This window comes from Calypte anna, chromosome 9 (genome assembly GCF_003957555.1).
Source record: "Calypte anna isolate BGI_N300 chromosome 9, bCalAnn1_v1.p, whole genome shotgun sequence".
Taxonomy (NCBI): Eukaryota; Metazoa; Chordata; class Aves; order Apodiformes; family Trochilidae; genus Calypte; species Calypte anna.
The window spans coordinates 3,111,216-3,133,351 of NC_044255.1; the positions used below are offsets into that span (position 1 = coordinate 3,111,216).

Below are 22,136 nucleotides of genomic sequence, written 5' to 3' on the forward strand. Positions count from 1 at the left end.
CCCTCCAAAACTCAGCAGAATGACAACAGGCAGGATATTCCCAGAGAGCAGTTTTTCAGGAAGCCCAGCATTTCTGTGGACTGGGACAGACCTTCTGGCTCAGTCTGAACAAGTGCTGAGATGACAGGTAAATGCCTTTTATCAAACCTTCCCTCTCTCACCACAGGGTGCTCTCCAGGCACCCTGACCCTCTCCATCCATACCTGCCCTTGGTCATCCCATTCCAACATTTGTCATCCATTCCTGAGCTGGCCATGACTTTCTTGCTGCACAGGCTGCTAGGCAAAGTGATCCAGTAGGTCTTCAGAGCTGTCAGATTCCCTTTGGCATCTAAAACCTGTAAAACAAGAGGATCCTCAGGGCAAGGAGAGCTCTGGAGTGCCCAAGGGCTGCTCCCTGGGCCACCAGAGTGCCAGCACATTGGTGAGGCACATGGTGTGGCCCTGGCACATTGGTGAGGGGGGAGCTTTGGATGCAAACCCACCAACATCTCCAGGGCTTGTGCAGAGGATTTTGCTTCCAAGGTGACCTTCCCTCTCCTCTTCTTGTCCTCACTGCTGGAGCCTTTTGTGCTGATTTTGGGATTTCCACAGCCTTGGAAAACCTGAAAAACAAATAAAAACTTTTCACTTTTGATACTGTTTCTTTACTTAAGTAGTACTCCACAGTCATGTTTTGTTTTTTTTTTTTCTTCTTCACTATGTTTATCTTGCCTATCTGCAAGATCTCTGATTGAGGCTTAGTTTCTGATCAGGTTACTCCTCTGTCAGGATGTGTTTTCAGCACCCTCTAACTGGTTTTGGTTACCACCATCAAGCACAAGTTCAGCACTAACACAAAATTAGCACAGGTTTTTGGATGAGTTAGCAATGTTGATATTAAACTATTTTTAGCAATTCTATCCGTTCCTTTTATGACTGAAAAATAAAATTATGGGAAAACCAAGATGAGAGTTGCTCCCACTCACTCCACCAGTGGTGTGGGCTTCAAGACTGTGGAGCTTCCTTGACTTGAACAACAGAGCAAGGTGTGACTACCCCAACAACAAAAGCTGGGTGCTTTTTACCTCAGAAAAGGGGGTGCTGGGACAGGAGGATGTGTCACAATCTGTCATGTCAGATGTTTTAGAGGCAAGTGAGGAAGCCCAACTGATTCACCCCCTAACTTTGGGTACTTCCCATCATCCTAACTACCTTGCCCAGGTGCTCTCTGGCACTTTGAAGGTACAAATCCTCAGACTTTGTCTTTAGGAGGAGCAAAGGGTGCCCTGGAAGCTCCTATTTCTCCCAGTCTCTGCATGATCCAGACAGGCAGCTGAATATTCAGGCTGCTGGAAGGAGCACTCTGCTCAGAGAGCCAGGCTGAAGTGTCAGAGGCCAGAAGGGCTTTTGCACTGTCAGTTTGAGGTGGGAAACCCCAGCCTTCACAAAGAAGGCCATCAGGTTGGAAAAGATGGTCTCAAGGTTGTCACTTGGATGCTTTCAGAAGCTATTGATAAGTCTGACTTTGCAGAGTGCTCTCTGAAAGCACAGGAATGAAGCCCCCAAAGAGCAGCACTGCTGAGACAGCTCGTGCCAGCTGAATGCTCAGTGTCACTGGGTTCTGACAGGGAAAGTCCTGATGCAGCCAAGAGTCCCTTTGGTGACAGCAGCTCTCATCTCTGTGTCTCAAGGACAAAGCCCCCTCCTGGGGTGCACTGTCCTGCTGAGCTGATGGACCCATGGGAGTTCAGCACTGAGCCAATTTGTTCATCTGCCTCCTTTGCTCCAGGCAAGAAATCCCACACTGAAAACTGCATGTGGAGAATATTCACCTTGGTTCTACCATAATAAAAGGAGCTTGGTTTCACTGCTGGATCTGGCCTATTCCTGTTGTTAGCAGGAGACAACTCTGCCAGAAGGTAAAAAGCCCTGGGAGGTCTCCAGCACAGTGGTTCCTGTAGCATCTCCAGCACAGTGTGGTATCAAGGTGATCCTCTTGCCACCCCAAGGGCTTTGGGTGAGCAGTGCCCATGACTGATGGAGAGAACACATGCCCTGCAGACTGAAATCCATCAGAAAGCATCAGGGAGCTGGGAGGAAGCAGGGAGAGTGCTCCATGGTACAGTGCTCCATGGTACTCCTCTCCCTCTTTGCTTCAGCATCCTGGGAGGATTCCATCCCTTCCTCTGCCTCTGCTCCTGGTCCATTCCAGCCTGAATCTGGGTGTTCCTGCCTCCAGCTCCCAACTGCTGCTGACTCCAGGATTCCAGCCTGGACTTTCCCAGGGCTGCCCTGCAGCCTCTGTGCTGATGTGAGAGTTATTGGGGGAGAGGGGGGAGGAACCTGGGATCAATTTTCCTGTCTATTTGTATAGATTTAATCATTTTTCCTATTTATCATTCCTGTTTGTGTAGTTCAGTTCCCCACCCATCAGTCTCTCTCCCTTATTCTCTCTCCTTCCTTTATCAGGAGGGGAGGGGGATTAACAGGGAACATCTGTTATTCAGTTAATTGCCAGGCAGTGTTAAACTGTGACAGCTGAGAACGTTTGAAGCCTCAAGTTGGAGCCTGAGCCTTTAGCCCTGAAACAGAAGACTCCCAGGACTGACCTGGGCCAGTCCCAAGCTCATCCTTTACCTGATCCCTTTGCCATGCTCCAAACCAGAGCTTAAAGCTGCAGCCATCTGCAGCTCCTGCTCTCTGCTACCAGTGCCACCAGCAAAGGCTGCCACATCCCCCTGATCACTGGGTCATCCTGAGCAGCTCACCACACACACTTGGTAGCTCCAATCACACATTAATTAGCCTATTTAACTATTTAACCCTTCTCATTTGATCAGATTTACTACATGCCCCTTGGAAAAACCCTTCTTTGCAGATGATGCCATGTTGTTATGTGGACAACCTCAGCCTCACCTCACAAGGGAAGAAAGAACGTGGCCTTTCATGTCAGAAAAGAAAGCTAAAGGGGTGCTTAGCTGCATGCTGCTCTTAGAGCTCTGATGTGTGCCACTGAATTCCTCTGTGGCTAAAGGATATCTCCCAGACCCAGCTCAGACCTGCTCTGTTCCTTTCATCTCCATCTCTACCCTAACTGTGGGATAGCTGCAGGACCTGGGGAATGTCTGGGCAAAAGCAGAAGCCCTGGGGGACTGGTTTTGTTCCCAAAGCTCCTCTTACCTACAGCTACAGAGATGATTGTGGTTAAGTAGATAAATACACTAAAAGTAGATGATCAATAGAAGAGAGCTGCATGATAGACTTCTTGGAAGACAGCTGAGCATCAGGAAAGCCCACCTGATACTCTCCAGGTGGACTGCCAGATTGCAACTGTCTCAGGGACACAACCTGATAGGTCACTGCAGAGCATCACCCCAAGGCAGGTTACAGTAGCTGCCTTCTGTCTCTAGGGACTCTGAACTGTCTGTAAATGCCTCAACTCAGCCAAAATATTTCAGGGCTCTTAGACACAAAGGCACTGTGCAGACAGAAAATGGCACCAACGTCTCCTTTCCCAGTCACCTCTTGTGCCAGCACCTGATGGAGGCTGGATGGATGTGGCAGGGAGGAATATTTGGAAACACTTGAAAAGGTCTTTTTGCCTGTTTAGGATGGGTGGTTTCCTGTTATTAAAAGAGTGAGCATTTGATAACTTTCACCCTTCATTTCCTTTAGTTCAGTTCAATGGTGAGCAGAAAATGTGTTTGATCCTGGCAATATCCATGGTGTGTCCTCAGCCAGGCCCAGGCACATCCTCTTACCTTGGCTGTGACTGAATCCTTGTTTTCCTGCAAGTTAGAAATAGCTTCAGAGATTCTCATGTGAATGGTCCCTATGACAGTGTCCACGTTGTAAGGTCCATCAATCCTGTCAGCTACCACCATCAGGGAATCTGCAGCAAAACAAACCAGAGGGAGCTCTCGTCAGACTCTCTACAAACCAAACTCAAGATTGTGCTCCTGCTGGGTGTGATAAACTTGCTGGCTTGTTGGGAGACATCTTTCCATGCTCATTTTCCTCTGGCACGGGACAGCAGACAGGAAAGTCACCCTTGGTGGCAGAGGAGCAGAAGTCATCCCCTGCAAATGGTAACTGCAACGGAGTTCACATAAAGTGACCAACATTTCCCAGGGTGCTACAGAAAGGAAAAATGGAAAATTAGTGCAGAAATATTAAGTCATGCCTGGCAATATGTGGTCCTGACCCTCCTAACTTATTGCATGTCTTCAGCAAAGCAGAAAGTGAGGGAACTGTGATCAATAAAGTGTCCAAGGTATCAGATGTGGGCAATGGCTTCTGTGGCAGTGAAGGAGTGAGGAAAGGAGAAATTCTTCTCACCATCACCTCTGGAAGAAAAGTGAGGGAAATAAAAGGCTATAAAAGGCAGAGAAGCAGCCCAAAATGCCCACAGCTAAACGGATAAAAGGGCCAGGGAGTGACTGAGCCTCTTGTTCTCAGTTCCTCTTCTTTTGGAAAGCTCTGATGTCCAAGCACTCCTGAGTTTGGACATCTAAAATGGAATCTTGACCAGGTCTGGCTCTGCCAGTCACAAAGTGCAGCTCTGGAAATCACTGCTACATTGCTGGTCCCTCCGTGGCCTCCCACTTGTGCTTTATCAGCCTGGAGGCCATGCATGAGCTTCATCTGCACTTAGGGACTTTGCATTCAGCTATGTGTGACCTCAGATGCCACCGGTGGGGTTTGCCCACTGTCCAGGGGACACCAGAAACCTTCTGGGAGGAAAAGGGATATGTCAGAGCACTGGAGTTGCCCACACTCATCTGGAACAGAGAATCCTTTGTGTTCCTGTGGCCTTGCCACATGGAAGAAAACAAGTGCAGTGCCTTCATGTTGGTTATTCTCTGAACAAAGAGGGTCAAATTTCAGGGTCTAGGTTGGAACTCTGTGCCACACGAAATGGAGTTATTAATTAGGAGTGATTAATTCTTCTGTCCTAAATCCTCTTATCACCAGGATACCCCCTAAAATCACCCACCAGCCTGGCAGGAGGCTGTCACAGCAGATGGTGCAGACATTATTAATGAGCAGTGAAACCACCAGGTGAATTATACCTGGCAGTCCAACAGGGTATCACTAAAACATGTCCTTCACCCCACACCATCCCACAGTCTGCACGTCTCACCTGTGATTTCACTTTAAATGACTGACCCTTGAGCCACACAGCAAATTTTGGACCATGGACCACTGACATTTCACACTTGCTAGGGAAGTGCTCAGCCCCTTGCATGGGCAAGCCAGCAGGACTGCTCAGAAAGACCCCAAATGAGTTCAGTGAGGTCTGGGTGAGATTTGTGCAGAAACCCCAGGTACCCAGAGGATGTAGTGTCTTACTAACAAAGCTTTGATCCCAAGCCTACTATTGTCAGTTTAACAGCATGCTCTAAAGCCTTGCAAGTATGTTCTGTTTGCTGTTCCATGACTGATGTTCAGACCCTGACAGCTCTCAAAGAATGACCCAGCCAGGGGAAGAGGAGGGACAGCACAAACCCACAGAAGGTGCAGATCATTCCAGCAGAGCTCACAGTCCTAAAGCAGATGCAGTCTGTGGAGTCAAACAACTGGGAGGGCTCAAACCACAGCCACTCTGGAGCACAGATGACAAAATGCTCTTTGCTCAGGTCTATAATATAGCATTTAACAAGATGCAAAGCCATGGCTTGGAAACATGATGTATTTATTTTCAGCACTTAAAAAGAAAAAAAGGGTTTTGCTGGTTAGATTAAGCAAGAATGGAAAACAAGGGCCACAGTTTCCAGGTTATCTCTCTTCCTGCCACAGAGTCCTACAGCAGTGCCAATTTCTAGAGCTAAACATGCTATACTGGGGGTGACCATCTCCTGCAACATGAAAAAGCTTGGAGTTTAATTATGCTGCCACTCAGGGGTTGTGGTGTCATCTTTGAGACTGTATTTTTCAGACAATTTTAGCTTGCAGAGGCACTAATGGTAAGATAGAGACATTTAAATCAAAGGTTGCACCCCCAAATTAGTGTCATATTATGTTTGAACCACTTACTAAAAAAATCTCCTTTGAATTGACCTGATTTGTAAAATTGAAAAAGCCAACTCTGTGTTTAGTGCTACGAAACCCTCTTCAGCAACACAGAAGGGCCTAGAGAAGGGTGAAGAGTGGACAGTGCCAGTCCTCAAACCTTTGCTCCAGTCCTTTATCAACCTGTGACTTCTGACACTAAAATAGACAAAAAAAAAAAAAAAAAAAGATTTGAAAGATGCTCCAATTTCCTCCTCCTAGCCTTGACAAGATTGGGTCTCTTGAGGAAGAGGAATGCAAAATGCACCCAGAATTGCCTCCATGATAATCAACACTGACCTTTCAGGAGCCAGGAGAGCAGTGACAGGGAACAGTTGGCTGGCTCTGGCCAGGAAGACCCAAGCGCCATCAAAGTCCCGCTGTAAACCCCTGGGAAAGAGATTATTCCTCTCCCTCCTTTGCAGCAGATTCCCAATCCACTCTCCAGGGGAAAACTTCTAATCAGTGAGAGGAAGCTGCAACATGGTTGGTTAGCCCCCAGAGTGAGGGGGGCAGCTGGCCAACACACCTCACCCACCGAGGGCACAGGCCTCTGTGTGGGGCAGTTTTACCACATCTCTTGACAGGCAGGTGACACTCCCTGAACTTCCTCAGGATTTGGATTGTTAACACCACCACGTGTCAATCCTGAGCCAGCTCGTCAGGCTGCAGCTGGCTACTGAGCTGGCAGTCTTGCTGGCCAGGCAGCAAGTGCCAAGGCAAGGGGAAAGGCAAAGCCTGAAGCCTCTGGTGCCTGCCTCCCCTGGGAACAGACAAATATTAGGGCTTCCTTGGGTCTCAGATCACCCCAGATCTAAATGTACAACCTGGGAGAGAAAGAAGAGCTTGCTGGGTGATTCTCTGTGGCCATGAGGAGGAGTGAAAGCTTTACCATGACAAACAACATCTCCTGACAAACCATCCATGAGGATATGCACTGTAACGCAGACCCTCACCAGCCTTAAACCATACCCATCAGTGCTATAAGCCAAGCAGTTCACACTTAAGCCACAGGCTTTGGAAAAACAGCTGAGTGACACCTATGGTCTTCCTAAAAGAGGTGCCCAGATCTGATGTAGGCAATGCAGAATTTCCTGCAGAATCAGCTGCTTGAAGTTCTCCAGCCTGTGCTGCACAGGAGACCAGCCCAGACCACCACAGTGATGTTTCTGGCTTTAAACTCAGTGAAATGGGCACCTGTATACACATAAATCCCCCCTTTAAATACCCAACATCTTATCTGAGTGCCAATAAAACATCCATTGTCTTAGCTGAGTGACAAAACCAAACAAAAATGAACTCTTATTTAAAACACAAGTCTAATTTTCCTATTCCTGGCATTGCTCCTCACTTCTCCCTCTCCGTGTACTTGTTTAAGACACTTCTTTCCACATAGAAGTGGAAAGATCAGTAGATTTTGATCCATTTGCTCTCCACCCATGGAAACAGCTCATGGCTGTAAAACTGTCACAGGCAGCAAACCCTTCTCTTGTGCTCTCACAAGTGCTCTGGTGCAGATGAGGAGGCAGCTCTGAGAGTCTACAGGGGACAGGATAAGCCCCTCCAGTTCAGCAGCTGGGAAGGAAAAAAGAATTACTTGCATGCAAAGTGTGGGCAGTCACAGATGAGCACAGGCAAGGTGAAAGCTCTTTACCAGACCAGCAGTGCTCTTTCTAAAGGTCTTAAAACCCAGCAAAATGTCCTGCATGGCTTCTAGGTGCCAAGTGACAGACAGAAAAGAAGTAGTGTAGAAGAACCTCCTGCAGTCCCTCGCTTTCCTTGTCAAACACTGCCTCAGAGAGTTCCAAAGGTGGCATGGGAGGAAGGTGTGCTGCATCAGGAGAAGGTTATCTTACCCATCAGGTACTTCCACTCAGTGTTGAGGTCAGCTTGGTTGGCCAGGCAGCCCTTCACCACGTTCAGGCAGTAGTTGTTGCAGGGCTTCACGCTGGCCATGCCCCGGCAGTGCGGGCAGTACATCAGCTTCATGATGGCACGAGTGCACTCCTGGCTGAGAGATACCTGGGGGAGAGAGAAGGGAGTCAGGAACAAGGGCTGGTGGTCAGGGGAGTCCCTTCTGCCCTGGGGTGAAGGGGCTTGGTGTGATTTGCAGAGCAGCGTGGGTCCCCAGCTGTGTCACCCTGCCTCTGCCCTCCTTGCGTGCCACCCCAGTCAGAGGGCTGGCACCTCCAACAAGGTAGGTGCTTTTACCTCAGGATGTGTTTGAACCCAGGATGCTGGGAGAAACCCTTAGGTGAACATCACACCCCTTACAGCCAGGTCTGGTGGCCACAAGGACAGCCAGGGCCCCTAGAGCCTCTGCAGGCAGTGCCACCACCGTGCCCTTCCCACAGCAAGTTTGTTGTCACTGCCCAGCAGACACACATGTCCTGCCACAAACTGCATTCTGGCTACCTGAGAGGATGCACAGCAGGGGCCTGGACATGTGAAGTTCTCAGCTGGCACCTTTGGAAAGAAGAATGCTGTTGGGGCAAGACTTGAGCAATTCCAGAAATGTGGGCACTTGAGAGCCCTTGCCATCAGGGAGTGATTGCCCTCTGGGAGCACTCCTGGAGCTGCAGGCAGTGGAGCACTGGGCCAGCACACACCATGCCAGCTGCACGTCCAAAAGATGCTCTGCAGATGTACCTGGAGGTGGCTTTGCCAGCTTTAATCAAACCACTCTGGTCCCATAAGCAGAGAGGCAGTGCAGGTGCAGAGCACACCAAAACCCCTCCAGACCATGAGCCATGGGACAATGTCACTCCCTAAGTGCCAGGGGCAAGGGGCTGTCTGTGTAAGCTGAGGGATGAAGAACAACCTGGCAGACCCTACAGAGATGCCTGCAGAGCTCAGAGCTCCCCTGTCTTATTGCTAAAGGGTTTTCTCCTTTGTGGTCTTTTTCCATCTTTGCTGAGATCCATTGGCGATTCCCTTGCAGTTCTTTTCAGGTATTGCAGAGAAGTCAGGACACAGCTCCTAAGGAGGTAGAGAATCATAGGATGGCTTGGGTTGGAAGGGAACTTAAAGATCATCAAGATCCAACCCCCTGCATTTGCAAAAATAAACAGAAGTGTCTGCATGCAAGTTTCTCTAAGTACCAGGTACTTGGCACTCATAAAGTGGAAAAAATGATGGAAAGGGTAGATCTCCACCTGGAAAAAAAATCCCTGGGCCTTGAGATGCAGCTGCAATGCTGAGAATTGCCCTGACTTCTGTATTGCTTGTGAAAACTACTTTGAACACAGCCTTTTCATTTTCTTCTGGGGGACTCCAAAAAGGTTCAGTTCTGAGGTACCCTTAGGAGAGTAAGAACAGAGTTGAGAGAGAGAATCCTAAATCCCTGCAGAAACGGCCTGTGGGGTAGCACCTTGGAAAAGGGACTTTGAATGGTGCTTCAGCAGGCATGGATGGATTCAAATAACTTTGTGAGCACCTTCTCCAGGACTAGAACAAAAATTTCTGGGTCTCAGAGAGAGAGAGAATGGAGACAGAGACGACTTCCCTGCAGCCAGAACAAGCCCTGAGGTGCCTGGGGAGGAAGCTGAGCCCTGCAGGGAACACAACACCCACCAAGGATTCTCCCTGATGCTCGGCGAGTTTTCTGCTGCTTGGTTTTTTTTCTTCTTTTTTTTGTGGGAAATCCCGAGCCAGCACCCGGCTGCTGTGTGGCTCTGCTGCCAGGAGATGGAGCCTTTGTCCCACTGCACCGTGCGGGATCATCCCTGGGAGAAGTCAGGGAAGGCATCGCTGCCTCGGGGTCTGAGAGGGGACAGGACAAAGCAGAGGGACTGGCAGACAAAAGGAATAGCTTCTTTTTCATCTCAGGGTTTAAATAACCCTGACTGAATGGTGACAGAAAAGACAACACGTTGAACACTAACACGCAGGCTGAATCTGCAAACCAAAGCGTTCACAGAGGGAGTTGCAACCTCTCTTTCCCCAGACAGAGCATCCATGCACATGAAACTCCAACCAGAGGATGTCACCTGCCCAGGCAAGCAGGTTCTGAACACAGTAAAAGTGTTCAGAAACTTTGTGTTTTACTGCCATGCCCCAGGGCTGCTGGTCCCAGCTCCTCCAGCTCTGGCTCTGGAGCACAGGAGCCTCGCACGGCACAAACCAGGCTGCAGCATTTCACGGAGCCCCAGAGCTGGGATGGCTGAAATTCCCTGAAATGTGGGAATTTCCACAGTCCTGATGGGAACTGGGGAGCAGCTGGATGGTTTGCCTGCACCCACCTCCACCCGTGGCTGCTGGGAGCAGCCCCTTAGAGTGGAGGGAGCTGAGGTGCTCTGGCTGGAAAGCAGGGCAGCCACCCCCCTGGCAGAGAAGGCAGCCACAAAACAAAGCTGTTTGGTACCCTGCCAGAGATTGTGGTGGACTAGGAGGGAGGCAAGTGACAGTCTTGGCTCAGAAAAGCATCTCCAACACCCTGAGCTTTAAAGGATGGCATAAACCCAGCAACTGGAGGTACCCAGGTGAACGCCTGCAGAATTTATCCTGGTCTCCGCATTCATTTGTTGTGTCTGGTTTTTTTTGTGTTTTGTTTTGTTTTGGGTTTTTTTTGGTTTTTTTTTCTCCTGATAAAACAGAAAGGACCTTCACACCCTGAGCACAGCAATCCCCCCCATTGGAGAGTGTGGGGCCACCCCTGAGAGCTGCAGAGGGGGAGCAGCAAGAGGGGTCCTGCCTGGCTCCTCGGTGCCCACCTGCTCCCTCTGCCTGACTGGCAAGCAGAGGCAGCTGCCAAGGCTCTCCAGGATGCCACCAGCTGCCTGACATCCTGCAACCCACCTCCCTCTGGCCTCTTGGTGGCTGCCAGCCAAGCCAAGACACTGCCTGTCCCCAGCCACGCCGCCTGCACCCCCGGCGGTGCCCATGGAGCAGCTGCCACCTGCCTGGGTGACAACGGTGCCTGAGGCTCAGGCTCAGCTGCTGGGTGTCTGGGAGGGAAAAAGCTGCTTCTGCCCCTCAGCAAGGACCATTCCCAGATGTCAGAGAGGAGCTGTGTGTGTGTGCTGCCAGCCTGGCACTCACCAAATGGCTTTGGCTCCTGGAGGACAGTGCCCCAGGTGAGGCAGCAGCTCCTCTGCCCCCCAGGCTCTCCTCTGGAGATAAGCAAGTGACACAAACCCCATCAGCTGCTGCTCCACTGGATATGGCAGGTGCTAAACGTTCAGTGTCAAGCAGGAAGCATAAATATTAATTTTTGCACGTGGAGGAGGCCAAGGCTCCACTCCCTCCCCCCAAAGAATGACTCAAAGCTCTCCTGTTGGAAGCAGGAATCCTTTTCCACAGGGAAGCTGCAGAGGTGAACCAAGAACAGAGGGATGTGAGGGCAGGAAGATGAATTTCAGAGAGTGCTTTCTGCATGTTTTGCTTGGCCAGAGCTCAGTTCCTTGTCATCCCACCCAGTCCATGCACTTCTTTCTGCTCCACACAAAGGCCAAGAGACCTTTCCCAAGCCCTGTTTTTGCACCACCCCACTGCAGGGAACAGCAGCCTGGTAAGAAGTGGAGCCCTTCAAAATCCTCATGGATTAACTAGCTGAGGTAAACTGCCAGGTTAGTTTTTTTTTTTTCCTTTTTTTTTTTCCAGATATTCTGTCTCCACCATGAGGAATCCCAGCCCCAGCTGGGAAGAACTGCTCTTTGGGCTGAGGCAGAGGGATGACACACACTCCCTGGCAGCTTGTTCCAGATGAACACCCCCTCAGTGAGACTGAAACAGTTTTTCCAGGCTGGAAAAGTCAGGACTGACCTCCACCTGGACACTGGGACTTCTTTCCTTCCTCTTGATTCTGTTTGCAGCCTTAAACATGATGGTCCTACCCTTTCTCCCAACAGTTAGGACCTGCTGGAGAGCCCCTCTGGCTTCCCAGCACAGATTTGCTGGAACTGATCCATCAGTAAGCAACCTCCTCCCTTCAACACAGGTGGCCAGAAAAATCTAACAGAATTCCTTCATCTTTAAATGATCTGGCACAGCATGAGGACAGTAAATGACAAATAGTGATTTCTCCAAAGTACCATCAACCTGTCCCAGCCTCGTTCTAATTCTTCTAGTTCTTCCTTAAGGAAACATGGTTCTCCTTTAACTTTAGTGGCACCCATAGTCTTTTCTTAGCTCAGTAACCTAGAAACTGCATTAAGATGTCAAGAGGAACTGCACAATGCATTGGAGAAGCCATTTCTCAGGGATCAAAAAAAAAAAAAAAAAAAAAATTGCTAAGAGAAATGGCTTGGAGCCAGGGCACTCCTCATTCAGTTGTCAGAGATATAAATAAATATGCCAAATTATGCTAAGCCCAGTTTAAAAATACACTGTTCCTGTGTCATGGCTCAGTTAAAATCCACATACTCTATTCTGATCCCAGTGACATCAGTGGGTACAGTCCTTCAGAGTATAAGCCCAGTGATGGAGGGATAAGGAAAGAAAACTGTTTTCTAAGATACACCCCAATTAGGGGACAAATTGGTGTTAACCAATAAGTCACTTGAATTTAAACTGTTTTACAGCTGGGGATACAGTAGCTGATTCGAGTAGCAATGAGGTAATGCAAGGGGAACAGGTGGTTGCATCATAAAAAGCACCTTTCTACCCTAAGTGCTGACATTTCTAGGAGGCTGTCATCAGGTATTATTCCCTGACTGTGGCTTGTTGCAAGAGCTGAGCTCTGTGCTTTTCCATAGCTATTTTCCAAAGCCCAAGCTTTGCCACCCAACCAGCTGGGAATTGCTGGAGGCCAAGTCCTTTCTTTGCCAGAGCAAAAGTTGTTTGCAGAGTCTCTTGAGTTAAGTCTGTGATGGGTCTGGAGCTGCTGGAAGGTTTAAATCAGAATCAGAGAATGGGCTGAGTTGGAAGGGACCTCAGAGATCATCAAGTCCAACCCTTGATCCACTCCCCCCGTGGTTCCCAGCCCATGGCACTCAGTGCCACATCCAGGCTCTTTTTAAATATCTCCAGACACGGAGAATCCACTCCTTCCCTGAGCAGCCCATTCCAATGCCTGATCACTCTCTCCAGAAAGAAATTCTTTCGAATCTCCAACCTAAACCTCCCCTGGCACAACTTGAGACCCTGCCCTCTTGTCTTGCTGAGAGTTGCCTGGGAAAAGAGCCCAACCCCCCCCTGGCTCCAACCTCCTTTCAGGGAGTTGTAGAGAGTGATGAGGTCTCCCCTGAGCCTCCTCTTCTCCAGCCTCAACACCCCCAGCTCCCTCAGCCTCTCCTCATAGGGTCTGTGCTCGAGTCCCTTCACCAGCCTGGTTGCCCTCCTTTGGACCTGCTCGAGGACCTCAATCTCCTTCCTGAACTTCCTGAGGGGCCCAGAACTGGACACAGGACTCAAGCTGTGGCCTCACCAGGGCTGAGCAGAGGGGCAGAATCCCTTCCCTGGACCTGCTGGCCACGCTGGTCCTGATCCAGGCCAGGATGCCATTGGCCTTCTTGGCCACCTGGGCACACTGCTGGCTCCTGTTCAGCTTCCTGGCAATCCAAACTCCCAGCTCCTTTCTGCCTGGCTGCTCTCCAGCCACTCTGTGCCCAGCCTGGAGCTCCCCATGGGGTTGTTGTGGCCAAAGTGCAGGACCCAGCACTTGGCTGTGTTGAACCTCATCCCCTTGGAATCAGCCCAACTCTCCAGTCTGTTCAAGACTGCACAGATACAAGCAAGACAAGAGGGCAGGGTCTCAAGTTGTCCCAGGGGAGGTTTAGGTTGGAGATTAGAAAGAATTTCTTTCTGGAGAGGGTGATCAGGCATTGGAATGGGCTGCCCAGGGAAGTAGTGGATTCTCCGTGTCTGGAGAGATTTCCAAAGAGCCTGGATGTGGCACTGAGTGCCATGGGCTGGGAACACCGGGGGGAGTGGATCAAGGGTTGGACTTGATGATCTCTGAGGTCCCTTCCAACCCAGCCCATTCTATGATTCTGTGATTCTATGATACCCAATGGGACTGGGGAGCTGGGGCTCACCATGCAACTGCACAGCAGCCAGCAAAGAAATGGGCATGTGTGGGGATAACACGACAGAAAAGTGAGAAAACAGCTCTCAGCATTCAGAACAGCATTTCACTCCATCATTTTCCCTCCTTCTGAGCAATGTTTAAATCAATTACAGTAAAATTAATGACTTTCTCAAGCAATTTGCTGAGAGTATGGGCTCGGGGATTAGTCTCTAGCTGGGTTCCTTGCCACCCCTCAGCCAATTTAGAAAACATTCAGTATGAGAGGCTTCTAACAACAAAAAAGAAAGAAAAAAAAAGATCCTGCCATGTATTATATTAATGTGCTTTGAAAGCAGAGAACCACAGACACACAAGAGGCTCAGGGATAACAAGCAGTCACCTACTCTGTCTTCCTGCATTGAGACAGATTTGAGGAGAGCTGTCACATCGCCCAAAACATAACCTCAGAGCAGTTACTCACTTCCTGAAGACACAGGGAGGTGAACCTGCTTGGAGGTAAAAGCACTTGTAGGTCAAAGAGGGGAGACAGCCCTGCACAGACACCCCAGGGAGAGAAGACACCTGAGTGCAGACACCTCTTGGGGTGGCCATGGCTTTAGTGTCTGCAGGGCAGCACTCTGGTCCAAATCAGCTAGATTATTCCAGAACATGGGAAAAAGCCTCCTTAATCCTTCTTCTGTGCCTTTAAAGAACAAACCAAGCTTGTGATCTGCATGTTCAGCCCAAGTTACCTGTCCTTGCACGGGCACACATGCTCACAGACAACCAAAGGATGCTCTAGAGGGCCATGGGCCACTTCTCTCTCAGCCCCACAGTTTTCTGTTCTTTCTCCCCCCAAACAAACTACCCTGGCTATGTACTGATCTTCCCAAAACTGGTTAGTGCACCTCTTTTAAGCAGCAGGTTTGGTGCAAGTCACAAGGGACAGAAAAGAGAGGTGCAGTTCCTCCTGGCCTAAGCACTGACCTCTCTGAATCTCTAACAGTGGGAGAATTTTGGGGTCCCCCTTTGAATTGGGACCTCATTGACACAGAAGCAGAGAGAAGTGAAAATCAAAGCTGTGCTTTCTGCCATTAGCCTAATGCCTACTGCTTGGAAAATATCCAAGAGCCTCCCAAGCACCCTGAGTAAAATCCAGGGAAGTGATATGAGCCTTACAAGCAAAAAGCTGCTACACCCTCCTCCCTGCAAAACCCCATTTCTTTATCCCAACTCAGTATTTCCTGCAAAGGTGGCTGGACAGCCCACAGAATGAAGTGTGGGATGCAGAGAGAAAGGCCCCAGGACAGAGTGACCACTAGAGCTGGGACAAGCTCCACATTGTCACCTGTGCCAGCTCTGGTTGAGCTTTAGGAAGCCCCAGGCATATGGGAACCCATTTGGAGAGTGGCAGTACCAAGGTGTGTGGTCCCCCTGTGCCCACCAGGCAGGTCCTTTGGCACCCACAACCTGCAGCCAAGCTGCAGATGCTGCTTTGAAGTGCTGGCTTCAAATAAGGAAAAGGGGAAAAAAAAAACCCAAACCCCAACCAACCCCCCCAACTCCAATTCCTTTCTCCTTTTGAAGCCTGGCTTAAAAGCAAATGAGAACCTGAACATGATGGGACTCCTCAGCCATCAGGGGCCTTTAAGTACATCTGAAAGGCATTTAACACCAATAAAATAAGATGAGCTCTTGCTGGCATTTTTTTCTGCCCCCTCTTCCTCTTGCACATTGACACCCAGGCTGCTGTGAGCCATCTGTGCCTCGTTTCCCAGAGGAACCAGGGTTAGGGAGAGAGTTGGGAATGGAGAAAAGAGACCTGCAGGAAAGATCCAGGCTGCTGGAAGCCCTGGCAACACCCCTGGCTTGTCATGGGAACACAGGGAGGTTGACTGATGGAGAGGGAAGGCTGTCACTGGAGGTGTCCCTGTGGGCTCTGTCCCCTCCCTGGCTCTGTCCCCCCTGCTCAGGACCAGCAGCACCTGGCTGTGAGTTTGGCATGATGTGGGGAGGGTGGGGGTGAGCAAAAAATATCCCCAGCCAAGTTAGAGATATGTCAAAATGGGAGTGCACTCACTCTCAGGTGTGGTTTTCCAGGTAGAAGGGCTTAGTTCCTGAATGGGCACTCTTAACCTCCAAGAGAATCAGTTAAACCCAGCAGCAACATCAGGCACCCTGGACTTCCAAACTAATGGGTGCTTGCAAGCCAAGAGGCACCAAGAAGGTTTCTAGAGGCAGGAAGGTGTCCTTGGGGGGCTGGGGACATCCCCAGGTTTGGGGGCTGAACACAGTTACCCAGATGGCTGCAGCTGAAGCATTCCAGGACCCTTGCTTACCTTCTCATGGATGTTTTGTAGACAGGGAGTGGAAGGGAAGTTTTTTCCTACCAGCTGTGAAAAGGCCACTCTGGGGTGGTGCTTAAGAGAGAAGAGGTCAGCTCTGCAATTCACAGCTCAGGCTGAATGTGCTGGGAAATGCAGCCAGGTGTTCAGAGCCACCCCCAATCACCCCAAATCCCTCAGCTGGGATCACACCTTTGGGATCAGGTTGTCACTAGAAGGAAAAGCAGCTACAAAAAGAAAACTGAGCAGGGGAATGGGTCCAGTCAGGCTGGGGGTGAGGAGCTCTACTGAGCTGCCTGGGGGGTGAAGGGCACCCTAGGAAGTGGCTCAGAAAGCCAGCACTGCCCTTGCTGTTATCACAAGACTGGTGTTGGGAGGAGAGGTTTGTGTTTCACCAGGGAGCTGTCTGCCTCCATGATTGGGTCTGCTGCAACGTGGCAATTTCATGGTGGGAAACATTTCATTTTTACACTCTTCCCACAGAAGGACTCTCAAATATTATGACCAAAAAAAAAAAAAAAAAGAAAAAGCAGGACATGCTTTTCTTTACATCTTGTCCTGGGTTGGGCCAGGATAAAGGGGATTTTCTGTCTTGTACTTCTGCTTTCAGCTCAGTCTCTTGTAAGCAGCTGCACTTGCTGAAATGAACAGCAAGTTTCTCAGGCAGTGTCTGCTGCTGGGACTGATCCCACTCCATGGTTATAGTTACAGCAGAACCAAGGACACTGCTCAGCTCTGAGGAACAGTTTGCCCTCCAGAAGGAGAAAAGGAGTCAAGAGGTCACCCCTGGAACCCTCCTGTGGGCAGGAAGGGACAAGAGGGATGCCAGAAGTGACCAAACAGAGGATTCCATCCCATCCACCTCATCCTCAGGAGAAACTGGAGGGATCACCAGGCTCAAACCCCTTCCTGCTTCCCCTTCTTCTCCTCTCCCTCTTTGCTTCAGCATCCTGGGAGGATTCCATCCCTTCCTCTGCCTCTGCTCCTGATCCATTCCAGCCTGAATCTGGGTGTTCCTGCCTCCAGCTCCCAACTGCTGCTGACTCCAGGATTCCAGCCTGGATTTTCCCAGGGCTGCCCTGCAGCCTCTGTGCTGATGTGAGAGTTATTGGGGGAGAAGGGAAAGGGAACATAGTATTAATTTTCCTGCCTCTTTGTATAGATTTAGTAATTTTGTTTCCTATTTATCATTACTTTTTTATTTAAGTTGTGTAGTTCAGTTCCCAACCCATCAGTCTCTCTCCCTTATTCCCTCTCCTTCCTTTATCAGGGAGGGGGATTAATACAGAGCATCTGTTATTTGGTTTCATTGCCAGCCAGTGTTAAACCCTGACACATCTCTCATTTGCAAGCTGGAAACCAGAGCCATGGCTGCTCTGTGTACCAGGCTGTGAGCACCCAATTTTCCCAGTGAAAGGAGCAGGAGCTGCAGGAGCTCCCAGCCCTCCACTGGGGTGGGGATCAGACCCTGCTCTCCCCACCACATGGTCAGCAGCTGCCTTGTGCATGTTTCTGCCAGCCTTGATGTCATTAGCACCTTGATGTGTGTTAAATGAACCAAGTGTTCCAATCTTTCAGAATAAAACTCTAAAACAGCTGCAGAGCTGACAGAAATATGATTCTCTCAAAGTCTAATGAATGACATCATCACCTCAGTCACTATTTTGCATCTTCCTTCCACAGATCCACAGCCACGAGTCCTCAGAGCACAGTGAGTTTTAAGCCTCCTCAAGCCCATCACTCAAGAGGCACCAAAAATTGTTTCCAAACCCTCTGCCAAGAGATCAGAGAGGGAGCAGGGTGCAGGCACAGTGTGCTGGGTGGTGGCTGTGCTGGGTTCTGGTGTCAGGATTAGGGCAAAAGTGACCCAAACCTGCTGTATGCTCCTGCTTAGGGACACTAAGGATGGAAGCTGATGCCAAATCCATGCCTTTCATGCTCCAGGAAATCAAAGCTTTGTGTTGGGTTTACCCACCAGACTGCCTGGGTCCAGCCCTACCAGCCCAAATGGCCATTTTGCAGACTCAGAAAAAGAAATAAAAAAGGAAGCTAGGGCAATCCAGGCAAACTGAGGCAGTGAAACCCAGAGAGGAGCTGACCCTGGCTCCCTCTGCAGCCAGCAGCACAGCCTGCCAGGGACTGCAGGCAGGACCACAGGAGGATCTGTGTCTTTGGATTCCTGCCTGCTGCCTAACTGCCTTCCCAATATTAAAATGAGAATAATTCAATATTAAAATGAGGATAATTCACGTGGATAGAAGCTGCTCTCATGCTCTTCTCCCTTCAGAGGAAAATTTGGCAAGCCCCCACCTGCCTAATCAACACACCCTGATCAGTCCATCTAATGCAGTTATTCCCAGTTGCTACAACTTCCAATCCTTTGAAAACTTGATTCAATTGCCTTTTAACCACCTCTTAAATGCAAGAGTCATATAATAAAAATAATGCAGGCAAGTAGATGGATTCAAACACCTGTGGGCATTTATCCCTAAAGGGCTGTGATTTAAACACAACACTGGAAAGTGATATCTGAAATAGGTGAGGATGTGTTCAACACTGCATGCTCAGCATCCAGCTCAGTTTGAATCTGCCCAAATTCCAACGTTAGTGCAGAAGTCCCTCCCTACCCCACATGCCTTGTGGTAGGGTTGGGCTTGGTCAGAAGCTTGTCCCTGAGGGTGTAAGAGCTTCTTACAGCCCATAGTCCAGAACAGTGTTCACAGGCAGGGGTGTCTGAAGTGCCACAAGCTTCTCAGCTCCTGGGATTTCACTCTTCCAGCTCCTGAACACAGCCTGACCTGTGAGGGATGCTTGTGGTACATCTTCCACCCTAGGAATTGCTGCTGGGTTGGAGAGCAGAGGGAACTTTTACATAGGCACTGAGCAGCTCGTTTGCAGGGAGCTCTATCAGTGATTTGCAAAGGCAGCAGAGAAAAAAACCCAAACCAGTAAGATCTGACAGCCACAGTTTGTACCTGGCTGTGGTGAGCTGCATCCCACCCTCATCCCTGCTGGTGGCTCCAGCACTGTCAGGGTTTTCCACTGGCCTGGCAATTAAACTCTGTATTAATCCCCCTCCCCTCCCTGATAAAGGAAGGAGAGAGAATAAAGGAGAGAGACTGATGGGTTGGGAACTGAACTACACAACTTGAATAAAAAAGTAATGATAAATAGGAAACAAAATTACTAAATCTATACAAAGAGACAGGAAAATTAATACTATGTTCCCTCTCCCTTCTCCCCCAATAACTCTCACATCAGCACAGAGGCTGCAGGGCAGCCCTGGGAAAGTCCAGGCTGGAATCCTGGAGTCAGCAGCAGTTGGGAGCTGGAGGCAGGAACACCCAGATTCAGGCTGGAATGGATCAGGAGCAGAGGCAGAGGAAGGGATGGAATCCTCCCAGGATGCTGGAGCAAAGAGGGAGAGGAGAAGAAGGGGAAGCAGGAAGGGGTTTGAGCCTGGTGATCCCTCCAATTTCTCCTGAGGATGAGGTGGATGGGATGGAATCGTCTGTTTGGTCACTTCTGGCATCTCTCTTGTCCCTTCCTGCCCACAGGAGGGTTCCAGGGGTGACCTCTTGACTCCTTTTCTCCTTCTGGAGGGCAAAATGTTCCTCAGTGCAAACCTGCTGGAACTTGGCTAAAGGTTACAATTTCCTCTGGGACAGGCAGGGATGTTCAGCTAAACCCATCTGGGTGTGTGGAGCTGAGTCAGGGTGATGGTGATGGTGATGATGGTGATGATGATGATTCTCATTCTCTGAAGTGAAGTCCAAGGACCAGGAGAAGATGTGAGGCCCAGGACTTCATCCTGAGCTGCCTCAGCCCTGCCATGGCTCGGTCCTCACCCCCTGACATGGAAAAGGAAATTGGATTGCTGGGAATCTGGGGATGGCTCAGGCTCTGTTTAACTCCTGAATTTCTCAGCCTCCAACGAGGACAAAGGGACCCTGGGGGTACAAAGTGTTCCCTCCAAGAAGGACAGGGGGGCCCTGGGGGTACACAATGTCCCCTCCAAGAAGGATAGGGGGGCCCTGGGGGTACACAATGTCCCCTCCAAAAAGGACAGGGGGGCCCTGGGGGTACACAATGTCCCCTCCAAAAAGGACAGGGGGGCCCTGGGACATTCAGGGATTCCCCCAAGAAGGTCAGAGAGTCCCTGGGGACCTCAGTATGTCCCTCCCAATGGGGACATTTTTTAAAGGAGAGGCTGAACTCCTGGATGCAGGGTGTCTCAGCAAGCAGTGCAGAGCTGTCTATAGGTACAGGTGACTGCAGGCTGGATTTGGGATGTTTATCAAACCCCATGAGAGCAAACCAGTTGCCTCCCTGAAGGTGGGAGCAGGTCCCAGCTCAGAGCTTCTCCCAGATGGAGAGGGAATTCCCTGTGGTATTCCTTGGGGCAAAGCTGATCACTGCACAGCACCATCCTGCCTCCAACTCATTGCCCTAAGCCAGCAGCAAACACCTCTGGTGTCCAAAAACTGAACAGCACCAAAGTGAGGGGTGGGATAACAGTGAGAGGGAAATAAATGTGGTGATATAAGGAGATTGCCACGTGCCAATAGCATGTGTAAGTTTTACTTACAGACTCTAATATTGTCTTTTTGGGATCAAGAGGAGGCCACCACTTGTGAAATCCTTGAAATGAAATGTTATTTATGGCTGCATGTGCTGATGCTCTGAATGAAGATGAAGCCACTGGCAGGATGGGGATGTGTCACTGAGCACATGGCACAGGAATTCACTGCACTGGAGCTGCTCTAGCAAAGGTTTCATCAGGATGTGAAAAGTAGTTCTATTCTTCACCTCATTTTATTCAGTCAGATCAATTTTATGCCTAGCTGACCCAAAAAAAAAGCAACTGGAAGCTGAAAGACAGGAGTCAAGTATCTCCTTCCAAGCCATAGGAAAGAGCAGGGTGGGAGAGATGGTTGGAATTTTAAATGCCACAAGGACCCTGAATGACCAATCTCTTTGTTATGGTATTGATTTGTCTGAAATGTAAAGCATGTTTAGATAAACATCTTTTCTATATGTATTTAGCAGGTTCATTTAACTGTTAAAACCACTTATAAAAATTCTATTTTGAGGCCTTTTTAATTGGAATTCAGTTTCCATCCAAATGCATCTTGACCCACCATGTGTTTAAAAATTATTCACATGGTAAATAAGAAAGCTGCCATTTACCTCATACTAACATAAAAGTTTTAAAAATAAGGCTGCAATGGGTTGTGAGATACAGTATTAAATGCTTAAATAAAAATTTACTGATAGGTGAGCTTCATCAGTAAAATGAAATACAGGATTTAGTGAGAAAGCTTAAAATTAGTAAAGAAAATCATTATATTTTGCTTCAAACTAATCAGAATCAGCTTTAAGAATATCTACTAAGAAAGGGAAATTCAAACAAATATTAAAATAAATTATGTAAGTGTTTCTTGCTGATGTAGATTGTGCTGCTTCACATCCATCCCCATTACCACAGGGAAACCTAAATTCAGGGGCAAGAAGCAACAAAATTCCAGCAAAGGAAAGACTGTCCTAGCAACACACTTTCTGTCTGATGAGCAAAATTCCTTTTAAAAACACCTCTTCCCCTTGCCTTTAGAAATGGAATATTATTCCTTTCCTTTTGCCACGTCCTCACACAACATTCAGAGGCTGTCCAGGTCTCTGAGGGGAATTTGAGGAGATTTTTTGACACACAGGGGGCATGGTGCTGAGATGCAGGAGGCCAGCAAGGACCTGTGCCCAGTTTTTTGTCCTTTTTGGATACCTTGGTGAAGACAGGGTCACCTCTGCTACCTG

General features: G+C 49.3%; 1 protein-coding gene across 1 annotated transcript in view; it reads right to left on the reverse strand.

The window, feature by feature from the left end:
• Nucleotides 1-157: 157 nt before the first annotated feature.
• The window catches only part of GPC1 (glypican 1), a 209,357-nt gene continuing 187,378 nt past the window's right edge, over nt 158-22,136 (reverse strand). Inside the window, exons 4-7 of the mRNA XM_030456303.1 lie at nt 7,889-8,054; nt 3,743-3,873; nt 485-604; nt 158-337 (exon numbers count right to left, since the gene is read on the reverse strand). Coding sequence (XP_030312163.1) covers nt 158-337; nt 485-604; nt 3,743-3,873; nt 7,889-8,054 — 597 coding nt within the window. The remainder of the gene's footprint in view (nt 338-484; nt 605-3,742; nt 3,874-7,888; nt 8,055-22,136) is intronic.